Source organism: Camelina sativa, chromosome 1 (genome assembly GCF_000633955.1).
Source record: "Camelina sativa cultivar DH55 chromosome 1, Cs, whole genome shotgun sequence".
Classification (NCBI taxonomy): Eukaryota; Viridiplantae; Streptophyta; class Magnoliopsida; order Brassicales; family Brassicaceae; genus Camelina; species Camelina sativa.
The window spans coordinates 105,017-119,128 of NC_025685.1; the positions used below are offsets into that span (position 1 = coordinate 105,017).

The window sequence follows — 14,112 nt, forward strand, 5'->3', positions numbered from 1 at the left end:
AAAAAAAAAAAAAACAGCCTAATGATTTTGGCATTTACGGTAAAAATTAATTAAAAATAATAAAAAAATTGTTTAAGCTTCACTAATATCGAAAAAGAAGAAAGTGAAAATGAAAAGCAATTTTGATTAGATTTAGAGGAGCTTATTTTTGAAAAAAAGCACAGAAAAATTAAATCATAATTACATCATTTCAATAGATTTTTTTCTTTTTTCCGCAAAAATCTTAAAGACATCAAATATTTGTTAATAGTACAAAAGTTTAGTAAAAATGGGTATATTCAATCAAATATTATAAGTGATTTGAGTTTTTAGGAGGTTTTAAATGATTTTGATGATTTTAGTAAAGTTGATATAATTTATTGTAAAATTCTTTTAAATCCAACAAAAAAACTAATAAGATTTGGATTACAGTATTTTTAACAAATCCTCCAAAATCTTTAAAAATCATTAAAATCCAAATCAACAAACTGTTTTGAATAAAAATAGAATTTAAAGATCTTTTGAAATCCATGATGGAATAACAGTTAATTTTAAAGTAGATTTTTAAATTATTAGTTTAACATAATAAATTTCAAAAGATTTTTTGAAAATTTATGAATGAATAATATAGGATTTGTAAATTTTCCATTGGGATATTAAACGACTTATTCTACAAATTGAAAAAGAACAAAACTGGTTAGAGAGAGATAGTTTATAAAAATTATTACAATAGGAATATTTGTCCGTCAATAAAATTGAGGAGGGGGGGGATACGAAATTGTAATATGCGTTTTGTAACTGTTGAGAGAGAGTTAGCAAACAAAACACATGCTATGATATGATGCGGCCCCAATCTCTCTCTCTCTATCTCTATCTCTCTCTCTTGCCCGCTTCGGCTTAATTTGTGTGTTGCTGCCCGTCTCTTCTAATTCTTTCATCTCTCTCCACAGATACATCAATTCCCTTTTTGACTAAAGTTACGCCCCCCCCCCCCCCCTTTCTCCGTTTTCTCTTTATTTCTTTCTCCCCCAACCCAACAAGTGAATCTTACTTCTTCTCTCTTTACAACAACAACAACTATCTGATTCGCTTGGATTTTTTTTAGGGTTTCTGTTGTTTTCCCTCTCTCGTTTGTGGTCTGATCAAAGTTTCGTCCTTTTTATTTTTGGGTTTTTACTGGTTTTTTTTTTGGGGGGGGGGGAGAGAGAGAGAGAGAGAGATGGATTTGGAATCTGTCAAAGTTATGGAGAATTGGCGATCGGAGAAAGCTAATGAGACTGAGACGAATAAGAATAAGAGGAGGAAGAAGAAGAAGAAGAAGAAGAACAATGTCAGAAACAGTGAGTGTGAAGAATCTAATGGGTTTTGGGTCAAATTTAGGTTTATGGTTTGTTGCGTGCCTTCTACATCAGATGTTGATAGCTCTCTCAGTCTCTCTTCCAGCACTGGTATATCCTCCTCTTCTGGGTCTTTTCTCTCTTCTCCAATTCCAAAAACCCTTCCTTTGAGTTTGAGATGATAATGTTTTTCTTAATTTTTTTGTGGATTTTTTTTCCTATAATTGTCACAAGACTTATGTTTCCATCTAGGGTTTTTTTTCCCCCATTTGACAAACTGAGAGCAAAACCTTAATGTCGTTGTGGTTGGTTTACCTACCTTAGAGGATTTTAGCTCAACTAATTTGATATGACTTGGCTCTTTTTACAATTTTGCAAAATTGATTCCTTTCTCCATGTTGTCTTCTTGAAAGTGACGTTTTGTAGCTAAGGACATTTTGTAATTGACTGACTCTTTTTGTTTTGCTTACCAGTGGGAAGTAAGTCCGCAACTGTGAAATCAAATGATCAACCGGTTGGACCAGTTTCTTCTACAACTACAACTAGCAATGCAGAAAGCTCTTTGTCCACTCCTATGATAAGTGAAGAACTTAAGATCTATTCTCACCTCAAGAAGTTTACTTTCATTGATCTCAAGCTTGCAACTAGAAATTTCAGACCCGAAAGTCTTCTTGGTGAAGGTGGTTTTGGTTGTGTCTTTAAAGGATGGGTTGAGGAGAACGGGACTGCTCCTGTTAAGCCTGGCACTGGCCTCACTGTCGCTGTCAAAACCTTAAATCCTGATGGACTTCAGGGTCATAAAGAGTGGCTTGTAAGATCTTTCCTTCTGTTTTTTTTCTTCTTCCATATCATATATCCTCCTTTTCCACTGTTAAAACTGAGCATACAACTAAAGGTTCCTGTTTGTGTGTTTGCAGGCTGAGATTAATTATCTTGGCAATCTTCTCCATCCCAATCTTGTTAAACTGGTAGGTTATTGTATCGAAGATGATCAAAGGCTGCTGGTTTATGAGTTTATGCCCCGAGGAAGTTTGGAGAATCACCTTTTCAGAAGTAAGGAAACTACTACAGCCCTAAATTCTTTATACGCAAGTTAAATTCTTTCCTTTTATGTTTTCGATTTGGATAACAAGTTTTACAATTTAAAGATGTATTTACACCTCTTGTTAAAGTTGGAACCCTTAGACTGCATCTAGCTAAAATTGGAACATTGGTACCTTTTAGTGCAACCTTAGATGCTTTCTATTGCTTAATTAGTTGATTACATTGAACCACGGATCAATAAGTAAATCCCTTACCTCCTTAGTACTACTAGTTTTAAGATTCTGTGGTGTATAAAGTGTGTTTAAAAGGGCATAATGCTTTTGTATGATTTATCTTCTCAGTTATGATTGTTGTTAAACCTTTTTCTTTGTGAATTAACTCGTACTTCGTATTGAAGGGTCGTTGCCTCTTCCATGGTCAATTCGGATGAAGATTGCATTAGGTGCTGCAAAGGGTCTCAGTTTCCTTCATGAAGAAGCTCTAAAGCCGGTCATTTATCGAGATTTCAAAACCTCAAATATTTTACTTGATGCAGTATGTTTTCCTCTGCTCTAAATCAACATCTATATATACACGTCTGTTTCTTTGCCTCTAAACTCTTACCATTTTTCCAATTTCAGGACTACAATGCTAAATTATCAGATTTTGGTCTTGCCAAAGATGCTCCTGATGAAGGCAAAACCCATGTGTCTACTCGAGTCATGGGCACTTATGGTTATGCTGCTCCTGAGTATGTAATGACCGGTAAGTCTTGTTTTGCTTTCAGGATTTCATTCACTCATCTGCTTATTTCTTCTCTATATGATTGAATATAGAAAGTTAGAGACCGAGCTGGATACTGCCCGTTTGACATATATGCATCAATGTTCATTATTGGGTTTGAGATTAGATCTATAACTACTGTCCTTTTTTGACTCCTTAGGTCACTTGACATCAAAAAGCGATGTTTACAGTTTCGGTGTGGTTCTACTTGAAATGCTGACTGGTAGAAGATCTATGGACAAAAACCGACCAAATGGTGAACACAACCTTGTTGAATGGGCGAGACCACATCTCCTGGACAAAAGAAGATTCTACAGGTTACTTGATCCGAGGCTTGAGGGTCATTTCTCGGTGAAAGGAGCTCAAAAAGTGACACAGCTTGCAGCAAAATGCCTTAGCCGTGACCCCAAAATAAGACCGAAAATGAGTGAAGTGGTGGAAATCCTAAAGCCTCTCCCACATCTCAAGGACATGGCTAGCACGTCTTACTACTTCCAGACTATGCAAGCTGAACGTTTGAAATCTGTGTCAGGGTCAGGGTCAGGTCGTGGATTCGGGTCAAGAAATGGGCAACCTGTGTTTCGAACTCTGTCTAGTCCTCATGGTCAAGCTGGTTCCTCCCCTTATCGTCATCAGATTCCATCTCCTAAGCCTAAAGGTGCAACTACTTAGATTTTGCACTTTCCTGTGACGTAAGCTNTATACACGTCTGTTTCTTTGCCTCTAAACTCTTACCATTTTTCCAATTTCAGGACTACAATGCTAAATTATCAGATTTTGGTCTTGCCAAAGATGCTCCTGATGAAGGCAAAACCCATGTGTCTACTCGAGTCATGGGCACTTATGGTTATGCTGCTCCTGAGTATGTAATGACCGGTAAGTCTTGTTTTGCTTTCAGGATTTCATTCACTCATCTGCTTATTTCTTCTCTATATGATTGAATATAGAAAGTTAGAGACCGAGCTGGATACTGCCCGTTTGACATATATGCATCAATGTTCATTATTGGGTTTGAGATTAGATCTATAACTACTGTCCTTTTTTGACTCCTTAGGTCACTTGACATCAAAAAGCGATGTTTACAGTTTCGGTGTGGTTCTACTTGAAATGCTGACTGGTAGAAGATCTATGGACAAAAACCGACCAAATGGTGAACACAACCTTGTTGAATGGGCGAGACCACATCTCCTGGACAAAAGAAGATTCTACAGGTTACTTGATCCGAGACTTGAGGGTCATTTCTCCGTGAAAGGAGCTCAAAAAGTGACACAGCTTGCAGCAAAATGCCTTAGCCGTGACTCCAAAATAAGACCGAAAATGAGTGAAGTGGTGGAAGTCCTGAAGCCTCTCCCACATCTCAAGGACATGGCTAGCACGTCTTACTACTTCCAGACTATGCAAGCTGAGCGTTTGAAATCTGTGTCAGGGTCAGGGTCGGGTCGTGGATTCGGGTCAAGAAATGGGCAACCTGTGTTTCGAACTCTGTCTAGTCCTCATGGTCAAGCTGGTTCCTCCCCTTATCGTCATCAGATTCCATCTCCTAAGCCTAAAGGTGCAACTACTTAGATTTTGCACTTTCCTGTGACGTAAGCTGTAAGCAAGAACGTCTCTTCTTAACAAATGTAAAACAACAAATCGATATTTCTTAACAAAAAGAAAGGTTTATTCTGAAGAAGATCCCCAACTTGTGTATTTTACCTTTGTGACCTCATGTTTCTTCGTCTATTATTGTACTCGTGAACAATTGTCTTCTAGGGGTAATATTGTCATCATATATGCATTAGTCGTTTTCACTTTTCGCAATCGCTTCACCAATTCGTAAAACAACAACCTCATCCTCGTTAGTCATTACTACCACTAGCATAATAATAATAAGATAGTAGTACATATCAAGAAGGGGTATTGGATAATGTGGATGACATTTTGCTTTGAAAGTTTGAATTTTGTTTCCTCTTTGTGAGTTTTTGGACTTATCTACTTTGTCGCTTCACATAGATAATCGAATTATTTAAAATACAAAAAAACATGTCATAATGACTACTTTTTTTACGTGAAAATTATTACTTAGTATTATTCAATTACTGAAATAGAAGAACAATATCCATTGTCCTCATATTCCATGCGAGCCGCAAGGACCAACGACTTTTATTCAAATGAATTATTATACAATTAATTTCCTTACTTTTTGGTCGTAATTTGTTTGGTTTTAAATGTTCTTTGCTTATCTTTGATATTTTTATTAGTACTAATAATTTAAAACAATATACATTCAAGTTCAACTAGTAAAGAAGAGTAAAGGACCGTTCCAACTTTCAAGTTTCCAAAAGTTCGGTAACCCCCTCCACCTCTTTCCAACAAACACAACTTAATATTCAAACTAAATATAGATGTAATAGAACCATATTGTTATTTTTATTTCGAAACCATACACATAACAGCTACAATATAACTGCACTGTTGATTTTGTATTGGCACGCATATCTAATAATTGTTCAATAGTGACATTTTCTTTGACTTTTCAAATATGTTTCTCACTAGTCTCTACCTTTGCGAATGACATATAAAGGGCATTTGGTTATTAAAAACTAAGTATATAGTTCCTAACCAAAAAGAAGTTAAAAGAAGAGTAACCGCTAAGAAATCACAAATATTTATCAAATTTAATAATTTATTGTTNTTTTTTTTTTTTTTTTTTTTTTTTTGACAGTCTACAATAATTTATTGTTCTCCAAGATATATATTACTTGACATTTCAATGAAAATGTCTACTGAATAATATAATTAATAAATAGGAAATTTCCGAGGAATATTACATGACATCTTGACATGATCACCTTCTTCCTCTTATCTATATAGATAGCCCTCCCACAAACTCACAGAGAGACAAGACAGAGGCTGATACATATAGTCCATTCATAATATTCTTCTTCTTAATTCTTTGTAAGATTTAATGGGGAATCTTTTCTGTTGCGTGCTTGTGAAGCAATCAGATGTGGCGATCAAGGAGAGGTTTGGCAAATTCCAAAAAGTTCTGAATCCAGGTCTCCAATTTGTTCCCTGGGTCATCGGTGATTACGTCGCCGGCACACTAACTCTCCGTCTCCAGCAACTCGATGTTCAATGTGAAACCAAAACAAAGGTAAGCAACACATTTAAAACACACATCTATATACAAATCTCCTTCTTCTAATTCATCTNATTGGAACGCATATCTAATAATTGTTCAATAGTGACATTTTCTTTGACTTTTCAAATATGTTTCTCACTAGTCTCTAACTTTGCAAATGACATATAAAGGAAATTTGGTTTAATAAACTAAGTATAATCCTAACCAAAAAAAAAAGAAGAGTAACCGCTAAGAATGACAAATATTTATCAAATTTAATAATTTATTGTTCTTCAAGATATATACTACTTGACATTTCAATGAAAATGTCACACTACTGAATAATAATTAATAAATAGGAAATTTCCGAGGAATGTTACATGACATCTTGACATGATCACCTTCTTCCTCTTATCAATATATAGATAGCTCTCCTGCGACTTTCCTCTATCCCACAAACTCACAGAGAGAAACAAAACAGAGGCCGAGACATATATTTAATCCATTCATAATCTTCTTCTTAGTTCTTTGTAAGATTTAATGGGGAATCTTTTCTGTTGCGTGCTTGTGAAGCAATCAGATGTGGCGATCAAGGAGAGGTTTGGCAAATTCCAAAAAGTTCTGAATCCAGGTCTCCAATTTGTTCCCTGGGTCATCGGTGATTACGTCGCCGGCACACTAACTCTCCGTCTCCAGCAACTCGATGTTCAATGTGAAACCAAAACAAAGGTAAGCAACACATTTAAAACACACATCTATATACAAATCTCCTTCTTCTAATTCATCTTTGATCCTGTAACAGGACAATGTGTTTGTGACTGTGGTTGCATCCATTCAATACAGAGTCTTGGTTGACAAGGCAAGTGATGCTTTTTACAGACTCAGCAATCCAACCACCCAAATCAAAGCCTACGTCTTTGATGGTATCTCCTTCTTTGTCCTTCTCAATACAGAGTATTATTATAAGTTGTTGACAAGGATAACGTGATGTGTTTTACCGGTCAAATTATATAATTCTTGTTTTGTTTCTGGGGTCTCAGTGATCAGAGCATGTGTTCCAAAACTGAACTTGGACGATGTGTTCGAGCAGAAGAATGAAATCGCCAAATCAGTGGAAGAAGAGCTAGACAAAGCCATGACTGCTTATGGTTATGAGATCCTTCAAACCCTAATCATCGACATCGAGCCTGATCAACAGGTTAAACGTGCCATGAACGAAATCAACGCCGGTGAGTCCCCAAATCTTAAAACCCTAAATCAAAAGTTGGATACTTTTTGATTAGTATTGTTGGTTAATTGGTTTTAAAATCTTCAATTGTTATAGCGGCGAGGATGAGAGTGGCGGCGAACGAAAAAGCAGAGGCTGAGAAAATCATACAGATAAAGAGAGCAGAAGGTGAAGCCGAGTCGAAGTACCTGTCGGGACTCGGAATCGCTCGACAGAGGCAAGCGATCGTGGACGGTCTGAGAGACAGTGTTCTAGGGTTCGCCGGTAACGTGCCAGGGACGTCAGCGAAAGATGTGTTGGACATGGTGATGATGACTCAGTACTTCGACACAATGAGAGATATCGGAGCAACCTCCAAATCCTCGGCGGTGTTTATTCCTCACGGTCCAGGCGCAGTTTCTGACGTGGCAACGCAGATTCGAAATGGTTTATTACAGGCCAACAATGCCTAGTAGACTTGCTCAAGTCAAAATTGTCTTCGTCTTCTCTATTAATGTTTTATATATTGTTGTCATAAGTTTTTTAATGTAACGGTGTGCTGATTGTGAATTGTCATGTTGTACCTATCTCTTTCGTGACTACAACAAACGCTTTGTATCTGATTTGGATTTTGTATTTTGTGTCTTTTTCTATTTTGACCAAAAAAAACTTCCAACTTGCGAGAGTGAAAAGTCAAATTATTGATTCGGTGGACTTCGCGGCCCATCTCATTGAAAACCTTATCAATAAACGCGTGGGCCTGATTTGAAGCCCATCTAATACAACTCTCTGCTCTACTTACTTGAACTGAATATGCAACTTTCATACCTGAACAAAAATACATTGAAAATAAAAATTGAAACCGAACACATTGTTAGGGTTTCACCACATCACCTGGAGATGATCCTTTTTCAACTTTTTTATTCTTCTACAAATCCGACAAGAAAATGGGAAAGTTCAGTAGAAGCCATTCAAACCATGAGCCATGTAGAGAAAAACAGAACGTAGAAAGAAACTAGTTAAAAAAAAGCTATAGCAACTTCTTCTTCCATCTCAGTTTTCAAGGCTTGAGTGCGAGAGCCAATCCAACTTTAGCATTCTTGTCAATGGCCTTTGTGTCGACTTCTCCAGAGATAGTGAAGAAGGACTTGGGCTTCCACTCGTGTTGAATGAGCGCACTGGCAATACCGGCACTGTTAACACGTGCTTTCACAGAGGTCAAGGGGTCAAGCGAGTGCTGTGTTCCCACGGTTATGGTGTTGTCTTTGTTAGAGAACCTGTGGCTCACTTCTGCTCCAACAGCAGTGTTGAACAGCGGGTTCACAATGTGATAGTAGGATGCATTCAATAGATCAAACTTCTCGTTCCTAAACAAACAATAAAACCCAAATGATATTAATAAGAAAACCAACGAGAAACCATCCAAATATCTCACTAAAAATCAACTTACACGGTAAGGGAGGCGATTAAGTCCTCCTTAGCGAAGCTTAAACCAGCGTTGATCTTGGTGAAATTGCCAGACTTGGTGTCGAATGAAATATCAGTACCAACAGCCAAGACATTGGTGCCAATCACACCAGAGAAGTTGACAGTTGGGTTCTGAGTCAATCCCATGCTTGTGCTGATACCGGCATACTCATGCAAGTATTGCACCTCAATCTGTGTATAGGAAGAGGAAAGGATAAGATTTTTTTTTTAAAAACGTGAAGTGAAGTCTCAACTGATGAAGCTTTAAAACTATACAAAGACATAGGTTCGTTCGTGTAGTGATTACAACAATACCTTGCCAGAATTTTGGTCAGGAGCCTTGAAGCTGAAGATAGACTTCAGACCAGGTGCAGCCTCATCAACCGTAGCAGTGATCAGGACCTGAAACCAATACACACAAAAACGTGTAAGGAGCGTAACCAAAACAACCAAACAGAAGTATGAAATTTGGGGTAGAGAAGAAATAAATATATACTTACGGTAGAATCAGTGCAAACTTTGAAATCAGTAGTAACGTTCTTTTGCCTGGATTGAAAAGCAACATCTCCCAACAAAACGTCACCTTTCTTAGTTCCAGTTGAGGTGATGGCCTACAAAGAAAGAAACCCAGGTTATGAGTAAAAGGATAGGCCAAAAGGATAGAAGAAATCCAATCTTCAAAAAGTAGACAGTAAACAAATTTGAGAAAGAAATGCTGATTTCGACACAAAACTCAGAAGTAAACCCCAAAGCTAATGAGTAAGGAAAATAGTAGAAGCACACTCTAGAAGAATAAGTTTCAATAAAACCGTAATCATCTATCTATAAGAATACAGAGCTGATAGATACTCAAAGATGAAGTTAATAATCAAAGAGAAGAAACTAGAAACTTACAACACCGGCAGGAGAGTAAGTGGTGATACTGAACTTCTGATCGCTGTTGTGGTCTCTGTACAGAAGATCTGCAAACAAGATTATAGCATTGAAATTGATAATCCCAGAGACCAACCAACCATGAACAAATCGAGAGTGAACCCCAGGGGAATACTCATATATATCAGCAGCAATAATAATCGAAATCCATAAACATTTGAATCTCTATAATACGCATGTATCATCTATCATCCACAAGACCGTGAAAATTTAAAGTCTAAAAACAAAGGGAATCAAAATCCCAGAGAAACGGAACCCTAATAGTAAGAAGAGATCGTCTCTGGGCACAACCAGATTCAATTTAACGAATGAAAAGATATAATACCTCTGGCTTTTTTGCCGATTTCGGTGTAGAGACCAGGACCTTTCACCATTGTTGCTTTGCTTTCTCTGTTGGGGAAGAACAAAGGAAATTGGAAGAGCGAGCTGAGGCCTGAGGGGAAGATGTGTGTGTGGGCGTCGTCTCTCTCTAGTCTCTACTTAGAGATTGAAGAAAACCCTAATTATTTTTTATTTTAAATATATATTTTCACTAATTATCTCAGAAGCAAAAAATGTTATGAGCCGTTGGATGGCCTCTCTGTTTCAGTTTCCTTATCCGCAGCCGTCCATATATATATATATATATATTTATTCCCTTCTGACCAAGACAAATTATTCTTCTATCACCTTCAATATTTTTACATGGGCTATCAAACGGCTTCGTTTACTTTTCCTTCTTTTCTTACCAATACCACGCATAAAATGAGAAAATGGTGTATTTTTTTTTGTCAACAAAAATGGTGTATTCTTTTGGAAAGGCATAATATTTTTCTTTTACTCACATATACTTATTTTCGACTTTTACACAATTCTTTCTATTTGTGGTGATTGTGATTTAAGTGACAATTTTTTTAAAAAAATATATAAAATTAAATAATAATGTTATGTTTTCATGGTTTTAACTTTTCTTTATAGTGTGATACCAGACCTGAAATAAATCTTTACCATCTTTAAGGGCACCAAATCACAAATAAAATCTTTTTCAAACTTTCCAAATAAGTTAATGTAGTTACTAGGATTCAAAAAACCAACTTGAAATTGAAAAATCTTTTACCAAAAGAAATTGAAAAATCATAGTATATGGTATAATTTCAGAGAAATCATGACGATTATTGATTCATATGTGTATCTAAGTCAACAACGATGCCTTCTGATAATAACTAGCGTCTTCACGATCACTATCTTTTAGATGCATGAGAATTAGAAACTGATTGTTTCTATTGCTAAATTCAGTTGGAAAGCTTGATCAACAATTTTTTTTTTCTATCCAAATATAGAAGAAGAAAATAAAAAACAAGGATCAATACTTTTTTTTTTAAAACAAAGAACCTGTCCACAAGTAATATATGGTGGCGTTCCATACATAACGGGGAAACTTTCTAAATATAGAAGTCAACTTTCTTTTCAAGTTTTTTATTATTATTTAAACACCAACCTTCACGTTTCTCAAACTTCGCAATACGGATTCATCTACCAAAAAAAAAGGCTTTAGGCCGAACACATATAACCACCTAAAGCCATGTTTAAAGCTTAGCTGCTCTCCATATATATATTTCAATATATATAAAAAAGATTACCCCTTTAAGAAAAAATAATTAATATAAATTGTGTTCTGTGAACAAAGGGGTAATCATATACAATGGAGACGGCTAGGCTTGTGAAGTTAGTGTGTGTGATTTGTATTGCCAGTTTGATTCCGACCATACTTGCCAATGTTGCCGAGACCGATGAGTATTGGGTAAATAAGGCCAATGAAGCTCGTAAACATACCCTTATGGCTTATCATCCTGATCCTTATGACATCGTCGACCACTTCCACGAGCGTCATTACGAGTAAGCCCTTTTATATTGTTGCATTCGACCTGATTTGTCTAGTACAAAATAGGTTTGGTTGTGATTATTATAAGAGAGTATACAGTTTTGGATTACTTATATCATTATGTTTAAATTAGGTTACAAAAACTATATTATCAAGAGTTTTTAACAAGGATTAGAATGATAGCTATGTTGATGATAATTTTTTGTGAACTAATCAAAAATGAGGAATTTGGGCTTATGATAGTTTTTTGGGTTGGTGTTTATCTTCAGCAACTCGACTGATGTCGAGGGGACCGAGGAAGACAAGGCGGTCGATTCCACGGAAGATGAGGACGTCATTGAGATGACTTCTAGTCCGACAAACAGCACAAGGCGGAGCCTAAGTGGCAAGCGCAGGGGAAGAGGAAAATGGAGCAAGCTAAAGGGACCTTGCACCGCAAGCAACCCGATTGATAAATGCTGGCGTTGCCAACCCGATTGGGCCAGGCGCCGTAAGAGGCTTGTTCGTTGCGTCCGTGGGTTTGGTTACAGGACCACAGGAGGCAAGCGCGGTCGCATCTATGTGGTCACGAGCCCCAGAGACGATGATACGGTGAACCCTAGACCCGGAACACTACGTCACGCTGTGATACAAAAAGAACCGCTATGGATCATTTTCAAGCACGATATGAGCATCAGGTTAAGCCAAGAGCTAATGATTGCTAGTCACAAGACGATCGATGCTCGTGGCGCTAACGTGCACATCGCATATGGTGCCGGTATCACGATGCAGTACGTGCACAATATCATCATCCATGGGCTTCACGTCCATCACATTGTGTCAAGCAGTGGCGGTTTGATAAGAGATTCGATTGACCACTTTGGGCAAAGAGGACAGGCTGATGGAGATGGGATCTCTATCTTTGGGGCAACAAACATTTGGCTTGACCACATTTCTATGTCTAAATGCCAAGATGGCCTTATTGACGCTATTATGGGCTCCACCGCAATCACCATCTCTAACTCTCATTTCACCCACCACAACGATGTGAGCCTTCATCTTGAAAACCTAAATAATTTGATCAATTATATGATTAGCTAGTGACTACTCAAGTTAACTAAATGAACTTGTCATGTTTTTGGGTTTTGTCTGTAGGTGATGTTGCTCGGTGCACAAGACCACAACCAGGATGACAAGAAGATGCAAGTCACAGTGGCTTACAACCATTTTGGTAAAGGACTCGTACAGAGGATGCCTAGGATCCGATGGGGTTTCGTCCATGTTGTCAACAATGACTACACTCATTGGGAGCTTTACGCGATTGGAGGTAGCCAAGGTCCTACCATTCTCAGCCATGGAAACCGTTTCATCGCTCCTCCTCACAAACAACATTACAGAGAGGTACACGATATTTCTCGATATGTGCATATTACATCAAACAAAAGTTTGAGGTTTAAAACTAATAGAAACATGTGTAATATATAGGTGACAAAGAGGGATTATGCTCCAGAAGCTGAATGGAAAAACTGGAACTGGAGATCCGAGAAAGATTATTTCTTGAACGGAGCATATTTCAGACAATCTGGAAATCCTCATTTCAAGTGCTCGCACTCAAGGCAACAGATGATAAAACCCAAACATGGTGTGGCCGTTTCAAAGCTTACAAAATACGCCGGAGCATTGGATTGTCGGGTCGGAAAAGCATGCTAATATATATAACTCACTACTACCTTTTTCTCTTGTATCCTAGGCCTTTCTATATATATATAAGAAATGAAAAACAAAAATCATGGGGTAAAATTGGAAATGGTTCTTAAGCTATAAAAGTCTCTGTGTGTAAAGAATATATGCGAACGGCAGGATACTTTGTAACTTTAATTTGTTTGTGTATGTTTGGTTGTGTGCTCATTAATTTTTGCTTCTTTTTTTTTTTTGTGTGTTGCAAATATGAAACACCAATGAAAAAAAATCTAATTAAGGCAATCATTTTTTTAAAAAACAAAGACTTGATTTTTAGACTGCCTACTATATATACCGAATAATATAGTTTTAAGAGATATCTATATTATTATTGATTAGTATTGTTCAGTGACACGCAGCGCAATTTCTAATTGAAAATCTCGAGCAATGATACTGGCGTACTGCCGAAATCTTCGAAAGATCTTTACCGAAACGTTAAAGATCTTCTTCATTGCTATAGGCTTGACATTAATTATTTTTATCATGGTCATATTTAACAATATCATTAAAACGGTTCAACCATGAAAAAGAATGACAAATAGCACCAGTTACTAGTTAGTGTTATGGTGATTCATGCAGCATTTACATAATAATAATAAAACAATTTCGATAAGATATTGCTGTTAATGTAGAAAGATCTCAGCATTCTTATTTCCTCTTAAATCCGCGATTTGAATTTTTATGGTTAATCATAGTG

At 36.9% G+C, this 14,112-nt stretch overlaps 5 protein-coding genes across 6 annotated transcripts; 4 read left to right on the forward strand and 1 right to left on the reverse strand.

Moving 5' to 3' along the window:
* On the forward strand, positions 1,195 to 3,815 carry LOC104786340 (receptor-like serine/threonine-protein kinase At3g01300; the record flags this gene model as incomplete). Its single annotated transcript, XM_019243677.1, is given in 6 exon segments — positions 1,195 to 1,427; positions 1,790 to 2,127; positions 2,234 to 2,369; positions 2,758 to 2,894; positions 2,981 to 3,104; positions 3,283 to 3,815. Coding segments are annotated over 6 exon segments (1,476 nt in total). The 3' UTR covers positions 3,795 to 3,815.
* On the forward strand, positions 3,842 to 4,896 carry LOC109132260 (receptor-like serine/threonine-protein kinase At3g01300). The gene is made up of 2 exons (XM_019243685.1): positions 3,842 to 3,998; positions 4,177 to 4,896. Exons 1-2 carry the CDS (start codon positions 3,956 to 3,958, stop codon positions 4,686 to 4,688), a joined length of 555 nt encoding a protein of 184 aa, XP_019099230.1. The 5' UTR covers positions 3,842 to 3,955; the 3' UTR covers positions 4,689 to 4,896.
* Positions 5,999 to 8,113, forward strand: LOC104787177 (hypersensitive-induced response protein 3). Of its 2 annotated transcripts, none has more exons than XM_010513027.2 (4): positions 5,999 to 6,261; positions 7,031 to 7,151; positions 7,269 to 7,457; positions 7,553 to 8,113. In XM_010513027.2, the coding sequence occupies exons 1-4, from the start codon at positions 6,073 to 6,075 to the stop codon at positions 7,906 to 7,908; spliced, it is 855 nt and encodes a 284-aa protein (XP_010511329.1). In that variant the 5' UTR covers positions 5,999 to 6,072; the 3' UTR covers positions 7,909 to 8,113. The 2 variants fall into 2 exon arrangements, with proteins under 2 accessions (XP_010511329.1, XP_010512003.1); XM_010513701.2 differs by lacking the exon at positions 5,999 to 6,261 and adding an exon at positions 6,666 to 6,957.
* Positions 8,261 to 10,321, reverse strand: LOC104788572 (mitochondrial outer membrane protein porin 1). Its single transcript, XM_010514636.2, has 6 exons — positions 10,161 to 10,321; positions 9,797 to 9,864; positions 9,403 to 9,513; positions 9,218 to 9,304; positions 8,886 to 9,094; positions 8,261 to 8,802 (listed from the first exon to the last, which is right to left on the reverse strand). Exons 1-6 carry the CDS (start codon positions 10,207 to 10,209, stop codon positions 8,496 to 8,498), a joined length of 831 nt encoding a protein of 276 aa, XP_010512938.1. The 5' UTR covers positions 10,210 to 10,321; the 3' UTR covers positions 8,261 to 8,495.
* Positions 11,342 to 13,636, forward strand: LOC104789389 (probable pectate lyase 7). The gene is made up of 4 exons (XM_010515292.1): positions 11,342 to 11,710; positions 11,966 to 12,722; positions 12,831 to 13,076; positions 13,161 to 13,636. Exons 1-4 carry the CDS (start codon positions 11,517 to 11,519, stop codon positions 13,383 to 13,385), a joined length of 1,422 nt encoding a protein of 473 aa, XP_010513594.1. The 5' UTR covers positions 11,342 to 11,516; the 3' UTR covers positions 13,386 to 13,636.

Coding starts and splice junctions, on each gene's coding strand:
- LOC109132260 (XM_019243685.1), top strand. CDS start 3,956: ATGGGCACTTATGGTTATGCTGCTCCTGAGTATGTAATGACCG. Junction 3,999..4,176: donor TCCTGAGTATGTAATGACCG/GTAAGTCTTGTT, acceptor TTGACTCCTTAG/GTCACTTGACATCAAAAAGC.
- LOC104787177 (XM_010513027.2), top strand. CDS start 6,073: ATGGGGAATCTTTTCTGTTGCGTGCTTGTGAAGCAATCAGATGTGGCG. Junction 6,262..7,030: donor AATGTGAAACCAAAACAAAG/GTAAGCAACACA, acceptor ATCCTGTAACAG/GACAATGTGTTTGTGACTGT. Junction 7,458..7,552: donor CATGAACGAAATCAACGCCG/GTGAGTCCCCAA, acceptor CAATTGTTATAG/CGGCGAGGATGAGAGTGGCG.
- LOC104788572 (XM_010514636.2), bottom strand. CDS start 10,209: ATGGTGAAAGGTCCTGGTCTCTACACCGAAATCGGCAAAAAAGCCAGA. Junction 9,514..9,796: donor CTTACTCTCCTGCCGGTGTT/GTAAGTTTCTAG, acceptor CTTTCTTTGTAG/GCCATCACCTCAACTGGAAC. Junction 9,095..9,217: donor CTGACCAAAATTCTGGCAAG/GTATTGTTGTAA, acceptor TCCTATACACAG/ATTGAGGTGCAATACTTGCA.
- LOC104789389 (XM_010515292.1), top strand. CDS start 11,517: ATGGAGACGGCTAGGCTTGTGAAGTTAGTGTGTGTGATTTGTATTGCC. Junction 12,723..12,830: donor ATTTCACCCACCACAACGAT/GTGAGCCTTCAT, acceptor TTTTGTCTGTAG/GTGATGTTGCTCGGTGCACA. Junction 13,077..13,160: donor ACAAACAACATTACAGAGAG/GTACACGATATT, acceptor TGTAATATATAG/GTGACAAAGAGGGATTATGC.